Genomic DNA, 25883 nt, shown 5'->3' with positions numbered 1-25883 from the left:
TGAGGAGCACTAAAACTCAGAAAGAACAGGAATTATTCGTATATAAAGGGGTTGCCCACTCCTCAATATCTTGCTCTTTACAATACAGTTTGACTATTTGTCCCAATTTATAAGAACGACAGCTGAAACACAAGGGCCGTTTAATTAGAATAGAAAGCTTATTAAAGGTACTAAGAACTTGGCAAGAAGAGCAAGGTGTTGAGGAAGGGCGTAGCCCCTTCAAATACGAATAATAACTATTCGTTTTGAGTTTTAATGTTGCTCCTTATTTTCAGACCAAAAAAACTTTTTTTTTTTTTTTTTCTTAATTTTTTTTTTTTATTAACAGAACTGAAGGAACGACAAATTCCGTATCCAGTTTTGTAAAAAAAAAATTCCTTATACAATTGCTCTTACAGGCCCAAATTGATAAGCCTGTTTGCTCTGCGAATCCTTTTGATATTATCAGCACTGATTTTTACGTAGACTCAAGAATTGTATGAATGAATTTTTGATAATTATCACGGTAATGTTAACCAGTTTTTGTGAAGAAATTTTTTTTGTACTTTTAGGTGGAAACAAGTCACTTATTCTGTGTTCAAAGCAGCCAATATTCCTGGACCAGAGCCAATCCCAATATTCGGCAACGCCTGGAACATTTGGAAAAAAGTGCTTCCAGAATACGATCAACAGCTCTATCAGAAATACGGGAAAGTTTTTGGAACCTTTGATGGAGCCACGCCCGTCATTAACATAGCAGAACCTGACATTATAAGAAATATTTTCGTCAAAGACTTTGATCACTTCATCAATAGAAGGAAGTTTAGCATAAAAAACAGAATCTTCCGAAAGTTTATAACTATTGCGGTCAACAGAGAATGGAAGGCAATTAGAGCAGCTATATCGCCTGCTTTTAGCTCGGGCAAAATAAAGCGTATGTCCGTCATCATGGAAGAATGTTCTCGTCGTCTGGTATCAAGTCTCAAAGAAAGCATAAAAAAAAGTGACGGCATTTTTGAAGCTAAGAATGAGTTTGGTACATACACAATGGACGTGATTGCTTCCTGCTGTTTTGGGGTTGATATAAAAGGGGGAGATGAAAATAGTAATAAATTTGTTGAATACGCCTCTTTTCTTTTTGGACCAAACCTCACCAGCAGCCCATTGGCTATCATCCCCTTTATTCTGCCTTGGTTAGGTGGTTATACCTTTGGACAAATGATTAAATTGAAGCAGTGGCAATTTTTTACATCAATAACAGAAGCTCTAGTGAAACAAAGGGTACATTCCAATTTAAGCTATAATGACTTTATCGAAATGTCACTGGAAGCTGTAAGTGAAGCAGCAAAAAAGGGTCAGCTGAATTCAGAGGAAGTACAGGAAATTGTTGTCGCACAGTCTCTGCTGTTTTTCTTAGCAGGGTAAGTAACTCACTGATATTCCGAAGCCTTGTAAAAACCATTTAAGCTACTTGTCGGTTATTGGAAACACACCCAAGAAGTGAACTTAGGTTAATCCCAATGAAATATAACAAAACATAATAGTAGAATGCTAATATGGAATTTGCTTGCGCCCCTGTACCAAACAGGTTTCTGGTGGGTATAATCTGGTTTGATGGGCTTTGCATAACGTGTTATGAAGGACAAGTTGTTCTGACGCAATTTGCCAAATTCTAGTTCATGGTATACATATCTTTGTAAAATTTTTGCAAAAAAGGATAATGAGATTCGCAAATTGAACGAGCGAGGATAGTACGAATTGCTTGTGAAAAACCCCGGATGAATTAGTTGAAAATAAATTTTTAACGGACAAGTTTTTCTGACACAATTTACAGACCAGATTTCTAGTTCATATATTTTTTGATAACTTGATAGGTGATTTGAATAAAAGGAATTCAAATATTTTGTCTATGAAATAGAAGCTAACTCAATTTGCGAAAAGGTATTTCCATTTGCACAACTCTGATCTGATTTGAATTGTCGCCGACAATGAGATTTAATCACTGCTAAGCCTATTGTTATTGCGAGAGAGTTACTCAATTTACAGCTTAGTGTTAACTGACAGAGTTCCAAATACGAACATTTTGAAAAGCAGACGAAAAATCGGACATTATAATCAGAATTATTTGATTAACATTTAAAAAGGGGTAAAGAGATATATGATCTGTATAATACACAAGTGATGTTTGATAAGTATTGTCAATTTAAAATAGGATCTATGTATTTTTTCTTTGCATGGTGTTCATTCAATTGAAAGCGAGGATTTCGGTTAAATAAATAATTCTTATATTTTTTCCTTTCAATTTAAAGCAAAGTTTTCTGTTAAATAAATAATTGTTATACCTTTTAAAATAGCTTTACGGGGTTTGAGGGACTCTGTCGTTTTATTCCCTGTGATTTTTTCTTTAAATGGTGTTCGTTCAATTTAAATCGAGGATTTATGTTAAATAAATAATTGTTATATTTTTTAAGTTAAATTTAAATCGAGGATTTATGTTAAATAAATAATTGTTATACCTTTTAAAATAGCTTTACGGGGTTTGAGGGGCTCTGTCGTGTTTTTACCTGTTATTTTTTCTTTAAATGGTGTTAGTTAAAAAAGAGATAAATTAATTTAAAAAAATAAATATTTTATTTTTTACATTCAAATTAAATCGAGGATTTCTGTTAAATAAATAATTTTTATACCTTTTAAAATAGCTTTACGGGGTTTGAGGGTCTCTGTCGTGTTGTTAAGTGTGATTTTTTATTTAAAATTTGTTAGTTAAAAAATCGAGGAGTTATGTTAAGTAAATAATTATTATATTTTTTCCGATAAATTTAAATCGATTATTTATGTTAAATAAATAATTTTTATAACTTTTAAAATAGATTTACGGGGTTTGAGGGGCTCTGTCGTTTTATTCCGTGTGATTTTTTCTTTACATGGTGTTCGTTCAAAAAGCGAGGATTTCTGTTAAATAAATAATTCTTATATTTTTTTTTCCGTTCAATTGAAATCGAGGATTTCTGTTAAATAAATAATTGTTATACCATCTAAAATAGCTTTACGGGGTTTGAGGGACTCTGTAGTTTTATTCCGTGTGATTTTTTATTTACATGGTGTTACTTCAAAAAGAGAGGATTTCTGTTAAATAAATAATTATTATATTTTTTCCGTTCACTTGAAAGCGAGGATTTCTGTTAAATAAATAATTGTTATACCTTTTAAAATACCTTTACGGGGTTTGAGGGCCTCTGTCGTTTTATTCCGTGTGATTTTTTCTTTACATGGTGTTCATTCAATTGAAAGCGACGATTTCTGTTAAATAAATAATTCTTATAATTTTTCCGTTCAATTGAAAGCGAGGATTTCTGTTAAATAAATAATTGTTATACCTTTTAAAATAGCCTTACGGGGTTTGAGGGACTCTGTCTTTTTATTCCATGTGATTTTTACTTTACATGGTGTTCGTTCAATTGAAAGCGAGGATTTCTGTTGAATAAATAATTCTTAATTTTTTCCGTTCAATTGAAAGCGATGATTTCTGTTAAATAAATAATTGTTATACCTTTTAAAATAGCTTTACGGGGTTTGAGGGGCTCTGTCGTTTTATTCCTTGTGATTTTTTCTTTACATGGTGTTCGTTCAAAAAGCGAGGATTTCTGTTAAATAAATAATTCTTATATTTTTTCCGTTCAATTGAAAGCGAGGATATCTGTTAAATAAATAATTGTTATACCTTCTAAAATAGCTTTACGGGGTTTGAGGGACTCTGTCCTTTTATTCCGTGTGATTTTTTCTTTACATGGTGTTCATTCAAAAAGCGAGGATTTCTGTTAAATAAATAATTCTTATATTTTTTCTGTCCAATTGATAGCGAAGGTTTCTGTTAAATAAATAATTGTTATAACTTTCAAAATAGCTTTACGGGGTTTGAGGGACTCTGTCGTTTTATTACGTGTGATTTTTTCTTTACATGGTGTTCGTTCAACAAGCGAGGATTTCTGTTAAATAAATAATTCTTATATATTTTCATTTAAATTGAAAGCGAGGATTTCTGTTAAATAAATAATTCTTATACCTTTTAAAATAGCTTTACGGGGTTTGAGGGGCTCTGTCATTTTATTCCGTGTGATTTTTTCTTTACACGGTGTTCGTTCAAAAAGCGAGGATTTCTGTTAAATAAATAATTCTTATACCTTTTAAAATAGCTTTACGGGGGGTTTGAGACTCTGTGTAAATATTTATCGGGGTTTTATTTTTTCTGTTCAATTATTTTCAGTGTAAGCCAATATAATTACCACATTCTTTTATTCTAACCTAACTTGTAGGAATAGAGTTTCGGTTACTATTGAGCCTTACGTGCCTGAAATCATGAATTAGAATATCTAATTAGCTGTTTGGGTTTTCAGACACAGTTTTTTAGATATTCACGGGTGTTAGGTTCCTGGAGGGTTTTATGACTCCTCCCTCCAATGAATTCAGATGGTTTTAGGACTCATCCCTCTAGCCATAACTCCATTCAACATTGAGCGAAGATATAAAAGTTTGATGAAGTATTTTTCTACTTAACAACTACATTAATAACTTCCAAGATGATAGGACTGTATGACACAGAATTTCACAGTTAGCGAGAGCTCAATGACTCCTCCCCGCAATGACTTCCAGGGGTTTTATGACTCCCCCCACAATGAATTCAGATGGTTTTAGGACTCATCCCCCTAGCCATAACTCCATTCAACCTTGAGCGAAGATAGAAAAGTTTGATGAAGTATTTTTCTACTTAACAACTACATTAATAACTTCCAAGATGATAGGACTGTATGACACAGAATTTATCAATTTGAAATAATCATCTTGTGGTGTTATATTTGAATGTGTATTTTTATTATTGTCTATGGAACTCGAAGAAATTGACTGTTATCATTGGATAGTGAACTATAACATGTTTGAGTATGATAAGAGCTTGTGGAGTACTACATTACGTCATATGAAACGACTGGGATTCTACGATAGAGTAATACCACCACTTAATAATACTGGTCTGGAACTGAGAAATGTTCAGGAGGAAGTCAGTGAAATTTTCAGCTTTTTCGGGGTTGAAGCACTCTACGTAAAAGGCACTGTACCTATAGATAAAGTTTTAATTCAAAAGTGTGACCCTAGGATTCCACTTTTGAATCTAGAAGAGTTTAAGTGTGCTAAATTTGAAGGGGGTTATCACCGTCCTGAAGACGAGGTTAGGTTCTTCGCACAGTGGATACCTAAGAACATATATGATTGTGATAAATCCATAAGACATGGTAAAAACTATTCTATATCATGGGACCATCGTTTGTGGATGTTTAAGAGTGAACTCTAAGTATTATTTTTATGTAAACATTTGTTGTTTTATTTTTTCAAAAAAAAAATCTGTTAATACGTTTAAGCTATAAATATCTTTAAGCTTAACCCGTCTTTATTCTTTAGAATAGTTCTATTGTAAGCAAGTAACAAACTCTTTCCTGAAGTCACCTCTTGAATACACAATGCAGAAACTTCATTTAAGATACTATGAAAAAATTGTAAGTAAGTAAGTAAGTAACAAATTCTTTCTTGAAGTCACCTCTTGGATACAGAATACAGAAATTTTCATTAAAGAAATTATGAAAAAATTGTAAGTAAGTAGCAAATTCTTTCTTGAATTCACCTGCTGGATAAACAAAGACATTTCGTTCAAGAAATTATGACAAAATTCTAAGTAAGTAACAAACTCTTTATTGTTTACATGACTTAGATGCACGATGTAGCAATTTAATTCAAGAAATTATGAAAAAATTCTCAGTAAGTAAAAATTTCTTTCTTGAAGTCATCTCTTGGATACACAATACGGAAATTTCATTCAAGAAATTATGAAAATATTTGTAAGTAAGTAACAAACTCCTTATTGATTTTACCTCTTGGATATACAGTACAGATACTTCATTCAAGAAATTATGAAAAAATCGCAAGTAATTAACTTTTTTTCTAATTATCACAAACAATGTTCACTTAGCTACATTATGTAGAAATTTAATTCAAGAAATTATTAAAAAATTCTCAGTAAGTAACAATTTCTTTCTTGAAGTCAACTATTGGATAGACAATACGGAAATTTCATTCAAGAAATTATTAAAATATTTTTAAGTAAGTAACAAACTCTTTATTGATTTCACCTCTTTGATATACAGTACAGATACTTCATTTGATAAATTATGAAAAAATCGAAAGTAAGTAACTTTTTTTTCTCTTTATCAAAAACAATTTTCACTTAGCTAAATGATGTATAAATTTAATTCAAGAAATTTTTAAAAAATTCTCAGTAAGTAACAATTTCTTTCTTGAAGTCAACTCTTGGATACACAATACGGAAATTTAATTCAAGGAATTATGAAAAAATTGTAACTAAGTAGCAAATTCTTTCTTGAATTCACCTGTTGGATAAACAAAAAGACATTTCGTTCAAGAAATTATGACAAAATTCTAAGTAAGTAACAAACTCTATAGTGTTTTCACGAGTTAGATATAAGATGTAGAAATTAAATTCAAGAAATTATTAAAAAAATTCTCAGTAAGTAATAATTTCTTTCTTGAAGTCAACTCTTGGATTCGCAATACGGAAATTTCATTCAAGAAATTATGAAAATATTTGTAAGTAAGTAAAAAACTCTTTATTGATTTTACCTCTAGGATATACAGTACAGATACTTCATTCAAGAAATTATGAAAAAATCGCAAGTAAGTAACTTTTTTTTCTCTTTATAAAAAACAATTTTCACTTAGCTACATGATGTAGAAATTTAATTCAAGAAATTATTAAAAAATTCTCAGTAAGTAACAATTTCTTTCTTGAAGTCAACTCTTGGATAGACAATACGGAAATTTCATTCAAGAAATTATGAAAATATTTGTAAGTAAGTAACAAACTCTTTATTGATTTCACCTCTTTGATATACAGTACAGATACTTCATTCAAGAAATTATGAAAAAATCGCAAGTAAGTAACTTTTTTTTCTCTTTATCACAAACAATTTTCACTTAGCTACATGATGTAGAAATTTAATTCAAGAAATTTTTAAAAAATTCTCAGTCAGTAACAATTTCTTTCTTGAAGTCAACTCCTGGATACACAATACGGAAATTTCATTCAAGAAATTATGAAAAAATTGTAACTAAGTAGCAAATTCTTTCTTGAATTCACCTGTTGGATAAACAAAAAGACATTTCGTTCAAGAAATTATGACAAAATTCTACGTAAGTAACAAACTCTTTATTGTTTTCACGAGTTAGATATACGATTTAGAAATTAAATTCAAGAAATTATGAAAAAAATTCTCAGTAAGTAACAATTTCTTTCTTGAAGTCAACTCTTGGATACACAATACGGAAATTTCATTCAAGAAATTATGAAAATATTTGTAAGTAAGTAACAAACTCTTTATTGATTTCACCTCTTGGATATACAGTACAGATATTTCATTCAATAAATTATGAATAAATCGCAATTAAGTAACTTTTTTTTCTCTTTATCACAAACAATTTTCACTTAGCTACATGATGTAGAAATTTAATTCAAGAAATTATTTAAAAATTCTCAGTAAGTAACAATTTCTTTCTTGAAGTCAACTCTTGGATACACAATACGGAAATTTCATTCAAGAAATTATGAAAATATTTGTAAGTAAGTAACAAACTCTTTATTGATTCCACCTCTTTGATATACATTACATATACTTCATTTAATAAATTATGAAAAAATCTCAAGTAAGTAACTTTTTTTTATCTTTATCAAAAACAATTTTCACTTAGCTACACGATGTAGAAATTTAATTCAAGAAATTATAAAAAAATTCTCAGTAAGTAACAATTTCTTTCTTGAAGTCAACTCCTGGATACACAATACGGAAATTTCATTCAAGAAATTATAAAAAAATTGTAACTAAGTAGCAAATTCTTTGTTGAATTCACCTGTTGGATAAACAAAAAGACATCTCGTTCAAGAAATTATGACAAAATTCTACGTAAGTAACAAACTCTTTATTGTTTTCACGAGTTAGATATACGATGTAGAAATTAAATTCAAGAAATTATGAAAAAAATTCTCAGTAAGTAACAATTTCTTTCTTGAAGTCAACTCTTGGATACACAATATGGAAATTTCTTTCAAGAAATGATGAAAATATTTGTAAGTAAGTAACAAACTCCTTATTGATTTCACCTCATGGATATACATTACAGATACTTCATTCAAGGAATCATGAAAAAATCAAAATTTAGTAACTTTTTTTTCTCTTTATCAAAAACAATTATCACTTTTATACACGATTTAGAAATTTAATTAAAGAAATTATAAAAAAATTCACAGTAAGTAACAATTTATTTCTTGAAGTCAACTCTTGGATACACAATACGGAAATTTCATTCAAGAAATTATGAAAATATTGTAACTAAGTAGCAAATTCTTTCTTGAATTCACCTGTTGGATAAACAAAAAGACATTTCGTTCAAGAAATTATGACAAAATTCTAAGTAAGTAACAAACTCTTTATTGTTTTCACGAGTTAGATATACGATGTAGAAATTAAATTCAAGAAATTATGAAAAAAATTCTCAGTAAGTAACAATTTCTTTCTTGAAGTCAACTCTTGGATACACAATACGGAAATTGCATTCAAGAAATTATGAAAATATTTGTAAGTAAGTAACAAACTCTTTATTGATTTCACCTCTTGCATATACAGTACAGATACTTCATTCAAGAAATTATTAAAAAATCTAAATTAAGTAAATTTTTTTTTCTCTTTATCACAAACCATTTTAACTTATATACACTATGTAGAAATTTAATTCAATAAATTATGAAAAAATTCTCAGTAAGTAACAATTTCTTTCTTGAAGTCAACTCTTGGATACACAATACGGAAATTTCATACAAGAAATTATGAAAAAAATGTAACTAAGTAGCAAATTCTTTCTTGAATTCACCTGTTGGACAAACAAAAAGACATTTCGTTCAAGAAATTATGACAAAATTCTAAGTAAGTAACAAACTCTCTATTGTTTTCACGAGTTAGATATACGATGTAGAAATTAAATTCAATAAATTACGAAAATATTCTCAGTCTAAGTAGCAAATTCTTTCTTGAATTCACCTGTTGGATAAACAAAAAGAAATTTAGCTCAAGAAATTATGACAAAATTCTAAGTAAGTAACAAACTCTTTATTGTTTTCACGAGTTAGATAAATGATGTAGAAATTAAATTCAAGAAATTATGAAAAAATTCTCAGTAAGTAACAATTTCTTTCTTGAAGTCAACTCTTGGATCCACAATACTGAAATTTCATTAAAGAAATTAAGAAAATATTTGTAAGTAAGTAGCCAACTCCTTATCGATTTAACCTCTTGGATATACAGTACAGATACTTCATTCAAGAAATTATGAAAAAATCGCAAGTAAGTAACTTTTTTTCTCTTTATCACAAACAATTTTCACTTAGCTACACGATGTAGAAATTTAATTCAAGAAATTATGAAAAAATTCTCAGTAAGTAATAATTTCTTTCTTGAAGTCAACTCTTGGATACACAATACGGAAATTTCATTCAAGAAATTATAAAAATATTTGTAAGTAAGTAACAAGCTCTTTATTGATTTCACCTCTTGAATATACAGTACAGATACTTCATTCAAGAAACGTGATTAAACACGTTTTGAAACTACATGCTATTTGCATGCCTTTCCTTGGCACCTTTCCAAACGAACAGGGATTCCCCACTGGTTCCTACACATTGCAAAAAGTGAACAGTAAGAAAACTCCACGTTTTCAGCCAGACAGGTTTTTTAGACAACACCCATTTTTAGGGACCAATCAGAGATTGGTCCCTCAGAGATTGGACCAATGGCTTTATTTCATTTTTTTAAGGTTAATTTAGACGAGGTTACGTGCGCGCACGGAACCTCGTCTAAATTAACCTTAAAATATGAAATAAAGCTATGTCGACTTTGCATGTCTCTCTCACGATGTATGCGCCGTCGCGGTGTGTAACCAATCATCAATCAAGTTATTGTATATAGAGCAACCTCCGCTGTCTCTGATTGGTCCCTAAAAATGGGTGTTGTCTAAAAAACCAGTCTGGCTGAAAACGTGGAGTTTTTGTACTGTTCACTTTTTGCAATGTGTAGGAGCCAGTGGGGAATCCCCGTTCGTTTGGAAAGGTGCCAAGAAAAGGCATGCAAATAGCATGTAGTTTCAAAACGTGTTTAATCACGTTTCTTGAATGAAGTATCTGTACTGTATATTCAAGAGGTGAAATCAATAAAGAGCTTGTTACTTACTTACAAATATTTTTATAATTTATTGAATGAAATTTCAGTATTGTGTATCAAATAGTTGTATTCGAGAAAGAAATTGTTACTTACTTAGAATTTTTTCATATTTTCTTGAATTAAATTTCTAAGTCGTGTAGCTAAGTGTAAATTGTTTGTGATGAAGAGAAAATAAAGTTAGATAGCCACGATTTTTTCATAATTTCTCGAATGAAGACTCTGTACTGTATATCCAAGATGTGAAATCAATAAAGAGTTTGTTACTTACTTACAAATATTTTCATAATTTCTTGAATGAAATTTCCGTATTGTTTATCCAAGAGTTGACTTCGAGAAAGAAACGGTTACTTACTGAGAATTTTTTCATAATTTCTTGAATTTAATTTCTACATCGTATATCTAACTCGAGAAAACAATAAAGAGTTTGTTACTTACTTAGAATTTTTTCATAATTTCTTGAACGAAATGTCTTTTTGTTTATCCAACAGGTGAATTCAAGAAAGAATTTGCTACTTAGACTGAGAATTTTTTCGTAATTTCTTGAATTTAATTTCTACATCGTATATCTAACTCGTGAAAACAATAAAGAGTTTGTTACTTTCTTAGAATTTTGTCATAATTTCTTGAACGAAATGTCTTTTTGTTTATCCAACAGGTGAATTCAAGAAAGAATTTGCTACTTAGTTCCAATTTTTCCATAATTTCTTGAATGAAATTTCCGTACTGTATATCCAAGAGTTGACTTCAAGAAAGAAATTGTTACTTACTGAGAATTTTTTAATAATTTCTTGAATTAAATTTCTACATCATGTAGCTAAGTGAAAATTGTTTGTGATAAAGAGAAAAAAAAGTTTCTTACTTGGGATTTTTTCAGAATTTCTTGAATGAAGTATCTGTACTGTATATCAAAGAGGTGAAATCAATAAAGAGTTTGTTACTTACTTACAAATATTTTCATAATTTCTTGAATGAAATTTCCGTATTGTGTATCCAAGAGTTGACTTCAAGAAAGAAATTGTTACTTACTGAGAATTTTTTAATAATTTCTTGAATTAAATTTCTACATCATGTAGCTAAGTGAAAATTGTTTGTGATAAAGAGAAAAAAAAGTTACTTACTTGCGATTTTTTCATAATTTCTTTAATGAAGTATCGGTACTGTATATCCAAGAGGTGAAATCAATAAAGAGTTTGTTAATTACTTACAAATATTTTCATAATTTCTTGAATGAAATTTCCTTATTGTGTATCCAAGAGTTGACTTCAAGAAAGAAATTGTTACTTACTGAGAAATTTTTCATAATTTCTTGAATCAAATTTCTACATCGTTTATCTAAGTCATGTAAACAATAAAGAGTTTGTTACTTACTTAGAATTTTGTCATAATTTCTTGAACGAAATGTCTTTGTTTATCCAGCAGGTGAGTTCAAGAAAGAATTTGCTACTTACTTACAATTCTTTCATAATTTCTTTAATGAAAATTTCTGTATTGTGTATCCAAGAGGTGACTTCAAGAAAGAATTTGTTACTTACTTACTTATAATTTTTTCATAGTTTCTTAAATGAAGTTTCTGCATTGTGTATCCAAGAGGTGACTTCAGGAAAGAGTTTGTTACTTGATTACAATATAACTATTCTAAATAATAAAGACGGTTTAAGATTAAAGATTTTTATTGATTAAATGTACTAACATATTTTTTTTTTTGAAAAAAACAACAACAAATGTTTACATAAAAATAGTAATTAGAGTTCACTCTTAAACATCCACAAACGATGGTCCCATGATATATAATATTTTTTAACATGTATTATGGATTTATCACGATCAGGTATGTTCTTAGGTATCCACTGTGCGAAGAACCTAACCTCGTCTTCAGGACGGCGATAACCCCCTACAAATTTAGGACACTTAAACTCTTCTAGATTGAAAAGTGGAATCCTAGGGTCACACTTTTGAATTAAAACTTTATCTGTAGGTACATTTCCCTTTACGTAGAGCGCTTCAACCCCGAAAAAGCTGCAAATTTCACTGACTTCCTCCTGAACATTTCTCAGTTCTCGACCAGCATTATTAAGTGGTGGTATTACTCTATCGTAGAATCCCAGTCTGTTTATATGACGTAATGTAGTACTCCACAAGCTTTTATCATACTCAAACATATTATCGTTCACTATCTAGTGATAACAGTCAATTTCTTCGAGTTCCAAAGACAATAATAAAAATGCACATTCAAATGTAACACCGCAAGATGATTTTTCAAACTGATAAATTCAGTGTCATACAGTCATATCATCTTGGAAGTTATTAATGCAGTTGTTAAGTAGAAAAATACTTCATCAAACTTTTATATATTCGCTCAAGGTTGAATGGAGTTATGGCTAGGGGGATGAGTCCTAAAACCATCTGAATTCATTGTGGGGGGGACTCATAAAACCCCTGGAAGTCATTGCGGGGAGGAGTCATTGAACTCTCGGTAACTGATAAATTCTGTGTCATACAGTCCTATCATCTTGGAAGTTATTAATGTAGTTGTTAAGTAGAAAAATACTTCATCAAACTTTTATATCTTCGCTCAATGTTTAATTGAGTTATGGCTAGGGCGATGAGTCCTAAAACCATCTGAATTCATTGGAGGGAGGAGTCATAAAACCCTCCGGGAACCTAACACCCATGAACATCTAAAAAACTATGTCTGAAAACCCAAACAGCTAATTAAATATTCTAATTCATGATTTCAGGCATGTAAGGCTCAATAGTAACCGAAACTCTGTTCCTACAAGTTAAGTTAGAATAAAAGAATGTGGTAATTATATTAGCTTACACTGAAAATAATTGAACAGAAAAAATAAAACCCCGATAAATATTTACACAGAGTCTCTCAAACCCCCCGTAAAGCTATTTTAAAAGTACAAGAATTATTTATTTAACAGAAATCCTCGCTTTTTGAACGAACACCGTGTTAAGAAAAAATCACACGGAATAAAACGACAGAGCCCCTCAAACCCCGTAAAGCTATTTTAAAAGGTATAAGAATTATTTATTTAACAGAAATCCTCGCTTTCAATTGAACGGAAAAAATATAAGAATTATTTATTTAACAGAAATCCACGCTTTTTGAACGAACACCATTTAAAGAAAAAATCACACGGAATAAAACGACAGAGGCCCTCAAACCCCGTAAGGCTATTTTAAAAGGTATAACAATTATTTATTTAACAGAAATCCTCGCTTTCAATTGAACGGAAAAAATATAAGAATTATTTATTTAACAGAAATCCTCGCTTTCAATTGAACGAACACCATGTAAAAAAAAATGCATAGATCCTATTTTAAATTGACAATACTTATCAAACATCACTTGTGTATTATACAGATCATATATCTCATTACCCCTTTTTAAATGTTAATCAAATAATTCTGATTATAATGTCCGATTTTTTGTCTGCTTTTCAAAATATTCGTATTTGGAATTCTGTCAGTTAACACTAAGCTGTAAATTGAGTAACTCTCTCGCAGTAACAATAGGCTTAGAAGTGATTAAATCTCATTGTCGGCTACAATTCAAATCAGATCAGAGTTGTGCAAATGGAAATACCTTTTCGCAAATTGAGTTAGCTTCTATTTCATAGACAAAATATTTGAATTCCTTTTATTCAAATCACCTATCAAGTTATCAAAAAATATATAAACTAGAAATCTGGTCTGTAAATTGTGTCAGAAAAACTTGTCCGTTAAAACTTTATTTTCAACTAATTCATCCGGGGTTTTTCACAAGCAAATCGTACTATCCTCGCTCATCCAATTTGCGAATCTCATTATCCTTTTTTGCAAAAATATTACAAAGATATGTATATCATGAACTACAAATCTGGTCCATGTAAATTGCGTCAGAACAACTTGCCCTTCATAACACGTTATGCAAAGCCCATCAAACCAGAATATACCTACCAGAAACCTGTTTGGTACAGGGGCGCAAGCAAATTCCATATTAGCATTCTACTCATAATGATAAAATAATACTTTTGAAACACAATTATGGAAACCTAACATAACCCAACCCTAACCTAGCCCAGCCTAACATACCCTACCCCCCTCTAATGTGAAAATATATAGCCCAAATTATACAAGCCCAATGTATTCTGTTTGAGTCCAATGCATTGTACCATCCATCACTTGTTTCTGTAGCTATGAAACCAATTTTCTGGGATGAAACCTAAGTGTAATTCTTAAATGTGTTTCCAATAACTGACCAGTACCCAATTTAAAATTGTAGTGCTTTGAATTTAATATTTAGTTTCTATTCGCAAAGGTACTGTTTTCTTTTTCTTACTGTTAGTCAGCTTGTCACGCTCGTCACGCTTATGTAGAAAAATTGAAGATTTTCATGCATGGAGAAGATTACATTAAATTGTTTAATGAGCAATAAACTGGTAATTGCTAAACAATTTTTATATATTTCGGCAAGGGATTTCACTAATTCAAAAACCTTAAAAAAGAAAACCAAAAGTTTAAAGCTTAGTAGAAATCGGACTTGCTTTACTAATCAAATATATGTCAAAAGACCCCAGTATGAAAAGACATTAAATTGCATAAAGAGCAAAAAACTGGTAATTGCTAAACAAGTTTTATATATTTCGACAAGGGATTTCACTAATTCAAAATCTTAAAAAAGAAAACCAAAAGTTTGAAACTTAGTAGATATCATTGTTAGAAATCGGATTTGCTCTAATAATGAAATATCTATGGGAAGTCTGCAGTGTGAAAAGACAGCAAATTGTCTGCGATAAGCGACAAGGAGAATATATATAGAAGCCTGCCGCTTGGAAAGTGCCAAGGCTCCCGGAGCCCGGTCGCAAAGCCACGGGGCTCCCGGTACTTATTATATCTGAGATTAGGGTTAGGGGTTAAATCATTGTATTTATATATCTTTTTTTTGTAATCGTATTTAAATATTTACTATTTGGTCAACAATTCCCTGCTGCAATATTTTTACCCCAGGATATCATACCTCTATGGCACAACAGAAATCATAACTTTTGCTACTCGGTCAAAAGTTCTACTACTTATTACGAAAACAAAAACTTAAAGTAATTTTTAATACGGGAAAAAATGTCAAGCACTGGATTATACCGAAAATTTTGGTAATTGCCAAGATAAATCCAGAATTTTTAACAAAAAAGAAAAAAATGTTAAAATTCGATGGTAAATGATTTTTGTAACTTGTTTTGTATACATAGGTGTAAAGTAAACTTACGGCAAGCTTTATTCGTACAGTATTATAAAAAGTTGATGAGTAACCAAATCAAGCGAGTGCTTACCGAAACACTATTTTGCCGGATGTTAAGATTGCTTGAAATGTGTCCTTTAGAGTTGGAAGGGTATGCTGGTAATTAAACAACCTTATTTTTTCAAAGAAAAGCCCCACTCGACTCGGAAGTTGTCTAATGCTACTAATAGAATAAGAAAGATCTGAAGATATACGGTATGCTTTGCAAGGGTATAAAGTCGCAAAGGGGAATTTTGAACAGCATTAGTGTATATCTACTACAGATAAAAAGAAGAATTACTTTTATTTATTTTCATGGTATCAGTTATTTAAATTAAATAACGTCGGTAATTAGTCGGAAATCTTGTATACCAATGTAAAAGTTTTCTGATAATTACCTAAGCATTGTGGAATTATGCTTTGATAATTATAAAAGGTAATTATAACTATTACCATATCATTTATAATTTATTTTAAGTTCTAGTTTGTATTTGGGAATACTAATACTAAATCGTTGATTGTTTTCTCCTTGGAGTATACCTTTTACGCTTAGGTAGCTTGCCAAACTCATTCCCTATTAGAAAAGCCCTCCTTGCAATGCCAATGATTTAAGATTATAGTGAACACAAATACGTTGACTTAGTAAATAACAATATGTTTACACGCGTTATTTTTCCAGCCTCATTGTATAGAATGGATAATCATAGAAAATTGGAAAAGGGTTCAATTGATCGTAAGTTGCGAACTGTGGTGCTACTTCTAAGAAGTAAAACTGGTTGAATGGCCTTTCAGAACCTGTTCAACACCCAATGTGGCTTTGGGTACCCTTATAATCCCAATTAAAAAGAAATCAAATTTTAAGGAAGCAACTTTTATTAAAAAGGCTGAAAGGTCAAGAAATTTACTTCTGGGGGCATATATCTTGGGTAGTTCTAAGGGAGGCCCCAACAATTGTGCAGATAACGCATATTCTTGGCATTTTAGTTTCATTTAATTAAAACTGCCATAGACGAAAGACTTGACATATATTTAATATGTAGAAAAACTAGAAGAAGAAACACACTTTTAGACATACAAAGGAAGCTTAAGTTTTCAGTTCAATCGGTTCTTCGCGCATCAAGAATTGAGTAATTGTTGCGATTTTGAATGCTTATGTGTGTGTATTTTTTTTTATTGTAAACCCTTTTTTGACAATACGTTAACTAAATATTCTGGTAATTTGGAATATAGATTTCATTTATCGTCCCTTCTTTTTTTTAAATGAATATATAGATAAGAAAACTAAAGGTGCTGAAGTCTTTTTTTATGAAGAATCTTGTGTGACAGAGCATATTTACCCTCGAAAGATTTTTCTTTGTTTTTTTAAAATGTTTTCTTTCGATAAGAAAATCAAATATGCAAATAACCTGTATTTCTTTGTGTCTTTACAATTTTACAAATAAACTACATTCATTACTTGTTTTTTTTTAAAGAATAATACTGTATAAAGGCTAAATATATTATCCCTTGTATTATTTTTTTTTTTTTTAATAATAATAGTGATAAACTAATAAGGAATAAACTGTAGACTTTCTGTATTCACGTTCTCTCACATTGTTTTGTACCTTTGGTTTATAAACAAAAATAAATCTATTAGGATTAGCAGTGTAATTTCACTCCTAATACAAACACAAGCTACCATATATGCGATATTAAGATCATTGTAGTTTTATTTGATAACTGTTTCCAACTATGCTATAACTAATTTTTTTTTTATCATTAACCGTAAGAAAATTCGATTATTTTTTCTTATAGGTACGACACTACAGGTACAACATTGACATTAACAGCGTACAGTCTTGCTTTGAATCAAAAAGTTCAAGACAAGTTGCGAGAAGAAGTTATGAATAAGCTTGAAGAGAATAATGGAGTACTTGATCATAATGTAGCTAACCGCATCGAATATATCGATCAAATCATCAACGAAGTCCTTCGACTCTACCCTCCAGCCATAAGGGTGGAGCGTCTATGCAACAAAGCAGTTACGTATGGTAAATTGCATATCCCAAAAGGTATGATAGTGAATATTCCACTCTACCCACTTCATAGAAACCCGCAATATTTCCCAAACCCGGAGAAATTTGATCCAGATCGATGGTCGCCTGATCAAAAAGGAAAAATACACCCAAACGCATTTATGCCCTTTGGATCAGGACCTAGAAATTGCGTCGGAATGCGTTTTGCGCTTGAAGAAATACGTTTAGCATTGTGTGCCATTATCAAGGATTTCCGGATAGAATTATCTGAGAAGACAGAAGTGCCCATTAATTTTCCTAAAGGCTTCTCAGCAGTTTTACAACCGAGAAACGTTTTCTTAAAGCTAGAACTTTTAGAATAGGAGCTTTGATGTTTTTTACCTCTATAATGTTTTTTTTTTATTGAAAAATGTTTTTCGACAATGTTTATTTTAAAGTTTTATACGATGTTATCGATAAACCATATAAAACGTTGTTTTTGTTCATTAGATTAAATTTTTGAACAAATGGTTAAGTTCCACTAGTTTTGGAAGGGTTCAGCATCGGTCAGCAAAGCCCTGTCTTGCACACCGGGAATATAGTGAGAATTTGAAAAGGCTGAAATTAACTAGTCTACAGCTTTATCAAGACCGTAATGGTTTCATCAACACCTATAATATTATTAAATAAAAAAAACAAGTTTTTTTAACTGAAAGTAAGGAGCGATGTTAAAACTTAAAACGAACAGAAATTACTCCGTATATGAAAGGGGCTGTCCCCTCCTCAACGCCTCGCTCGTTACGCTAAAGTTTTTTTATTGTTTTAAAAAAATTGAGTTGTAAGACAGAGTCAAACTTTAGCGTAAAGAGCGAGGCGTTTAGGAGGGGACATTTTCTATTTAATTTTTGAACGTTTTTGAATTAATGCAGATTTTGGTTTTGGCTCACCGTACACGAATAATTAAAAAATTACATATTAATTTTACTCTTATTTGGTTAAATGGCTTTCTCGAAACTTGTTTAATTTTTTTACGAACGTTTTTATTAGTAACAAATATACGTAACTAACGAATTAACTTACGTAACGAACTTCTATATTCATAGAATTTTAATACGTATATTAGGGGGTTCACCCCTAGTCAATACCTTGCTCTTTAAGCTAAAGGTCGAATTGTGTCCCCATTCTTAAAAATGACCCCTTAATCACAAAGGCCGTTAATTAGAATAAATAGCTCTTATGAAAGTACTAAAAATCTTTGGCTTAAAGAGCGAGGTATTGACTAGGGGGTGAACCCAATCATATGCGTAATATTTTCTGTTTGTTTTAAGTTTTGATGTTGCTCCTTACTTTCAGTTGAAAAACTTGTTTTTTTTAATTTAATTTCTAATCTTTTTCTTAAATAATGCTGGGAAATCCGGTGCCCCCTTCATAGCAATGTCCCTTCCCCCATGAAAACTTCTTTCTTGGAAAGATCCTCCCATATAGCCCCCGACCCACCCCCACCCCCACCTACCAGAAAAAAATCACCCCTGAAAACGTCTGTATACTTCCCAATAACCAATACCATATGTTAACAATGGGTAAAGTTCATAACTTTCAGCCCTCCCCCAGGGGACTTTGGGGGATAAAGTCATCCTAAAAGACATATTTATCATATTTTCGACCATGCTGAACAAAATGGCTATCTTAAAATTTTGATCGGGTAACTTTGGAGAAAAAATGAGCGTGGGAGGGGGCCTAGTCACCCTCCATTTTTTTTGTCACTTAAAAAGAGCACTAGAACTTTTAATTTCTGTTCCAATGAGCCCTCCCACGATATTCTGTTTGTCCCAATTTCACCTGAGCAACTCCTGGAACACAAGGGCAGTTTATTTAGAGTAGGAAGCTTTTTAAAAAGTACTAAAAACTTTAGTGTCAAGATCAAGGTATTGAGGAGAGGGGCAACTCCTTCATCTACAGATTAATTTCTGATTGTTTTGGGTTTAATGTTGCTCATTACTTTCAGTTGAAAAAACTTTTTTTTTATATTTAAGCTCGAAGAAGACGCATAATTCTTTATATAGTGAATTGTGAAAATAATTGTGGGAGGCCTACCACGGAGCACTGGGTCGATACGATCACCCCTGGAAAAAAACAACAAAAAAAAACAAACAACACGCATCCGTGATCCGTGAAAAAATACAAAATTCCACGTTTTTGTAGATAAGTGCTTAAAACATCTACAGTAGGGTTCTCTTATACGCTGAATGTAATGGTGTGATTTTCATTAAGGTTCCATAGCTTTGAGCGGGTCTTTTCCCCTTTTTTCTAAAATCAGCCAAATTTTCTCAGGTGCCTAACTTTTGATAGGTTAGACTAAACTTGATGAAACTTTTATATTTGAAATCAGTATTAAAATCTGATTCTTTTGATGTAGCTATTAGTATCAAAATTTCGATTTTTAGAGTTTCGGTTACCATTGAGCCGGGTTGCTCCTTACTTACAGTTCGTTTCCACGAACTGTTTGATACACAAAACAGACAACAGTATATTTGTTTACAAAACCTTTAATTATTATTGTTATTGATCAACACAACAACATTCATACAGATTATTAAACAGTTCGTGGTAACGACATGTAAGCAAGCTGTGACGCGGCTCAATTGTAACCGAAATAAAAAAAAAACGGAATTTTGATACCACTAAATATATCAAAAGAATTGACTTATTATGCTGATTCCAAATATACAAGATTCAATAAGTTTTGTGCTACACATAAAAGGTTACAAGGTCTGAGAAAGTTTGACTGATTTTCGAAAAAGGGGGAAAACAGTCCCTAAAAGTCGAAGAATAGTGATAAAATCATACCATCCGTTTCAACATGTCAGAGAACCTTACTGTAGAGATTTTAAAGCTTCTATCTCCAAAAATGTGGAATTTCGTATTTTTTGCCAGCAGAACAATCATGGATACGTGCTTTTTTTGTATGTTCTCCCCAGGGGTGATCGTTTTTTGTTTGTTTTGTATGTTCTCTCCAGGGGTAATCGTACTTAACCAAAGATTCTAGGAGATCGTTAGAGGGCCCATTTGATTGGAAATCAAAAGCTCTAGTACCCTTTTCAAGTTACTAAAAAGATTGGAGGGCAGCTATCCCCTTCCACGCCCCTTTCCGGATTGCAGCAGTAGCTAGCAACCTAGTAAGAGACGATCACGTCCCATAGTAAAATCTACAATAATCCATAACTCCTAAAAATAGAATCAGATAAAAAAAAGTACACTATTAGAACCGCCTTGTCAGAAGCCCCTATACAGGAAACTTATGTCTCTTGACTTGAAAAACAAGGTAAATATATTGGCTTGAAAAATTTTCTCAAAAGTTGTCTGATGAAAATTTTGAGCTAGCCATTTTGTTCAGTGTAGTTGAAAAAGCATCATTTGAAAAACCATCAGAAATTAAATAAAAAAAACTAGCTTTATCAGCTGAAAGTACGGATCAGCATTAAAACGCCAAAGGGAAGAGGTTTCAAGCTCCTATATATATAAATGTGGAGTTTTACATTTTTCGCCAGAAGAAAGACCATGGATGTGTGTTTATTGGTTTGTTTTTTGTTGTTTTTGTTGCATTTTTCCCCTAGGACTGATAGAATTGAATCAATGATCCTTGAAGATCGGTAGAATATTGACTGTTCACTATTTCATTTATGAAACTCATAAAATAAACATTAAACACAACAACCGCCCAGGGATGGCACAATGTGCCTGATAAAAAACGCTGCAATCCTCTAACTCACAACCAATTACTCAATCAATTAAAAATAAAAAAGGCTCTCTCTCATCATATCTTTTCAAAAAAAAGAAAAAGAAGAAAAAAATATCTAAATAAATTAAAAAGGATAAAATAAACTTAAATTTAAATTAATTAGAAAGTAGAGGGATCATTTGATCTGAAATCAAAAGCTCTAGCGCCCTTTTTATGTTACCAAGAAGATTGGAGCGCAGCTAGCCCCCCTCTCACGCCACTTTCTTCTTAAAAGTCGTCCGATCAAAATTTTGACCTAGCCTTTTTGTTCAGCGTAATTGAAAAGGTATTATTTGATAAACGATCGGAACTTAAATAAAAAAACACGTTTTTTCAACTGAAAGTAAGAAGCAACATTAAAACTCCAAAGGAACAGAAATTATTCCGTATGTTGAGGGTTTCTCCCTCCTTAATATCTTGCTCTTTGCGCTAAAGCTTGACTGTTTGTCCCAATTTCACCTGAGCAACTCCTGGAACACAAGGGCAGTTTATTTAGAGTAGGAAGCTTTTTTAAAAGTGCTAAAAACTTTAGCGTGAAGAGCAAGGTATTGAGGAGGGCGGCAACCCCTCATCTAAGGAATAATTTCTGTTCGTTTTAAGTTTTTAGTGTTGCTCCTTACTTTCATTTGAAAAAACTTATTTTTTATATTTAAGCTCGAAGAAGACGCATAATTCTTTATATAGTGAATTGTGAAAATAATTGTAGGCTACCTGGGATTCAGCAATATCACAGCTATTTTGTAAAAAAAAACTAAATCTTTCAGTAATCAACTTGTTTGAAATCCAACATCAGCTTTCTAATCAGAATTAAATGACAATTCCTGCATCATGATTAAATTAAAAATAAAACAGGTTTCTTCAACTGAAAGTAAGGAGGAACATTAAAAGTTAAAACGAATAGAAATTATTATTATGTATATGAAGGGAGACACCGTCTCCTTAATACCTCGCTTTTTACGCTTAATTTCGAATTTTGTCTTAATTCTTTAAGAATGACTTCTGAATCACAGAGGCCCTTTAATTAGAATTAAAAGCTATTTTAAAAGTACTAAGAAACTTTAGCATAAAGAGCAAGGTATAGAGGAGGTGGCGACTCCCTTCATTTAAATAATAATTTCTGTTTGTTTTAAGTTTTAACGTCTCTCCTACTTTCAGTTGAAAAACTTTTTTTATATTTAATTTCTAAACTTTTTTTTAAACGATGCTTGGAAATACGGCTCCCCCTCCATGGAAAATTCCCTTTTCCCGTGAAAAACTCCTCCATGGAAAAATCCTCCCATGTAACCAACTCCCCTAAACCAGAAAAACCCCCCTTGAAAACATCATTATACTTCCCAATAACCAATAATATATGTAAACAATGGGCAAATTTCATAACTTGTAGCCCTTCCCGTGGGGACTGTGGGAGAGAAATCACCGTCGAAGGCATAGTTCTTAGATTGTTCATCTATTCTGGAAAAAATGACTATCTCAAAATTCTGGCCGGGTGACTTTGGAGAAAAAAGAGAGCGTGGGAGGAGAGCTAGCTGCCCTTACATATTTTTGGCCACTTAAAAACGGCACTAGAACTTTTGATTTCCGATTAAATGAAACCTCTCCTGATCTTAAACATAAAAACGCATCCGTGATCTTTCCTCTGACAAAAAATGCTAAATTCCACATTGCAAAATTCCACATTTTTGTACATAGGAGCTTGAAACCTCTACAGTTGCGTTATCTAGTATGCTGACTCTGATGGTATGATTTTCATTCAGATCACTTGATGTTTTGGGGGTATTTCCACCCTTTTTGAAAAAATTGGGTAAATTTTCTCTGGCTCTTAACTTTTGATGGGTACCATTAAATTTGATGAATTTTACATATTTTTAATAATCATTAAAGTTAGATTCTTATGATGTATCTATTGTTATCAAGACTCTGTTTCTTAGAGTTTCGGCTACTATTGAACCGTATCGCTCCTTACTTAAAGTTCGTTACCACAGACTGTTTGATGTACTGGTTGAGCGGTCAAAAGCGCCTGTGGCTGAGTCAAATAGAAGAAACTTTAGTAATTAGCTACGAAAAAAAACCTTTGAAGGACAGGTATGCGGGGCGTAGGTCTAAAGCTGACCTCGTAAGAGACGGGCCGATAACATTCAAGCGTTCACTTCCCTTCTATTTTTCCTAGCGCAAGACGTATAATCGAATTGTTTGAGAAGAGAGAACCAAATATATTCGTAGAGGTCGGATAGGGTAGTATGTAATGTTAAATCTTTCGTCCGATATGTCAAATTATATATTGCTATCATGCAACATTTACTGTTTTAAAATAAGATAAAACTGTATTCATCAATACAAATACAAGTTCATCAAGCGCGAAAGTTATTCTTGGAGACTCAAGGAGGTAGAAAAAACCTTAGAAAATAAAACATTCATACGCAGTTTCTAAGAAAGAACAAGTAGAACCCTATCAGAAGGTCCGGTACGAACACCGTTCTGCCATCTACAATTTAGTTTAATGCTGACGGGACATAATTTATTCAAGGATTATCGATCGAGTCTAATGGGGGTCAAGGTCAATCGATCTGTTGTTGTTGTTGTTTGGCCACGTGTAATGGCATGAGGAGTGATTTACATAATCGATGGTGGAATTATTGATTCACGAGCGTGGGGAATTATGAAACAATATGGTCATAGAGTCTCTAGGGAGAAAGTTTGCGTAATCGCTCAATGACATCTTTTTCCGAGATCGATTTAGTTGTTGTTTCTATGTGCAATAACTCCGGGGCGAAGGTAGCACATGCGCATTGAATTCTAACGGGGACATTGTTATTGATCTAGGACTCAAGGGAGAAGTGAATTTCCGAGAATTTGATTGCATAATCGATTGGGAATTTTATTGATCCGATAACGAGAAACAGTTAGATCACGTGTTTCCTTCTCAGCCAATCAGCGAGTCGGTTACATCCTCTTTCTCAGCCAATTAGCGAGTTAGTTAAATATTATCGGCGAAGTGCTTATAAAGACGGACATTTTTCTCGAGTTCTATTATTCTGTGAATAGAATTAAAAAGAGTGAGAAGAAGAAGAACAGTTTGACTTTACTCATTTGGATATATATTTGTGTGTGTGTTGATGAGTGGAATGTTTACCCTATTAGAAGTTGATAGTGGAGTTGATGATAATAATACAAGAGCACCAAGCATTGCGGTGGAAATCATGAAAGAATCACGGCTTTGACTGGAATGAGATGCAGTATATGCAAGATATGTGATATCCTTGAGAAAATTCAAAATGTAGGATCAATTATGTTTTGCCACAAAGGTTGATATAGCACATATGAATAGACTTAATTGTGCTTTAACTGCATTGGTGAAAAATATTGAAGACAATAAACAGTATCGCTGATTGTACATGCTCTGTATTATTGATGTTGTTGTTGTTGTTGTAATTATTCAATAAAATTGTTTCGAAATCGAAAATATTATCTTTCTTTTCTGGTTAGAGCTAACTAATCAGGGTCAGTCTAGAGTCAACAGTCAGAGTGAAAGGACCGAAAAATGAATAAATTTGAGAAAGAGAGACTTAGATCAAATCTAGTGTTTATGGAAAAACATTTGATTTTGGATGATGATGTTCTCGAGTTATCTCTTAAACGCAGGATATTCTCTTGTCGGGGAACACTTGACAATATAATGAGGAGTGATTTTCCCCCATTTGACTATTGTATGAAACTTTTAAAATGTGATTCAAATGCTTATAGTCAATTTATTGATATATTAATTGGAACAAATCAGAATCATATTGTGGATATACTTTTGAAAATATTGCCAATGGATTCAATGTAGATGGCTCCCCCATCTTTCGAAAGAGGTAACTTCACATAGCTACTCCTCTCTCCCCCATTTCCATCTCGTTGAATTTATCGAACGAAGAGGATCAGTTTTGTTTTACCTGTGAGTGAGTTGACATTGGAAACCGAAAAATGTTCTATATATGTCCATTGTGCATGTACACTCTTGGCAGTTGGAATCAATGTGTGAATTGTACAATTATTGATGACTATAGTGAAAAGTGTAAATTATGTAATCCTTGTAAATTACATAGATGCTAGGCAGTACAAATTAAAGGATGTAATTCATGTCTTGAGGAGGTGTGTGACTCTCATCCTAGAGGGCACCTGTGCTCCAATTGTCACTACGATAAATGTGATCAGTGGGAGAATACTTACACCGCTATGATTGGAAAGAATCCCAAACTTGATTTTAGTTTATTTTTACGGGATTGGTATCGTCGTGGATTTAAATTATTCTGGGAAGAGGAATCTGGTCTACGATTCAACTGTTGGGGTAACAAGACAATTTGGTTTATACGTAATCGTTGTGACGACACCACCTACTATGACTATAAACCAAGCGATTTTTATTTGGCTGTGACGGAATGTGATTCACCACTTGAAAACATTGTATGTGATATTACTTCAAATAGACAGATTGAAACTCGTGAATTTCATAATATGAATGCAAATAGTATCATTGACTATACAAAGAGATATGACAA

The 25883-nt window shown here is 31.9% G+C and overlaps 1 protein-coding gene across 1 annotated transcript in view; it reads left to right on the top strand.

Annotated features, from left to right (window-relative positions):
• LOC148950625 (lithocholate 6-beta-hydroxylase-like) overlaps positions 1-18064 on the top strand; it is a 45116-nt gene extending 27052 nt beyond the window's left edge. The window contains exons 2-3 of the mRNA XM_089092519.1: positions 552-1400; positions 17368-18064. Coding sequence (XP_088948645.1) covers positions 552-1400; positions 17368-17950 — 1432 coding nt within the window. The 3' untranslated portion in view covers positions 17951-18064. The remainder of the gene's footprint in view (positions 1-551; positions 1401-17367) is intronic.
• Positions 18065-25883: the final 7819 nt, after the last annotated feature.

This window comes from Artemia sp. Qi Xiang Cuo, chromosome 7, assembly GCF_049724085.1.
Source record: "Artemia sp. Qi Xiang Cuo chromosome 7, ASM4972408v1, whole genome shotgun sequence".
In the NCBI taxonomy this organism is placed as follows: Eukaryota; Metazoa; Arthropoda; class Branchiopoda; order Anostraca; family Artemiidae; genus Artemia; species Artemia sp. Qi Xiang Cuo.
The sequence above is the reverse complement of the archived record's forward strand: the minus strand, read 5'-3'. Positions and strand labels throughout refer to the sequence as shown.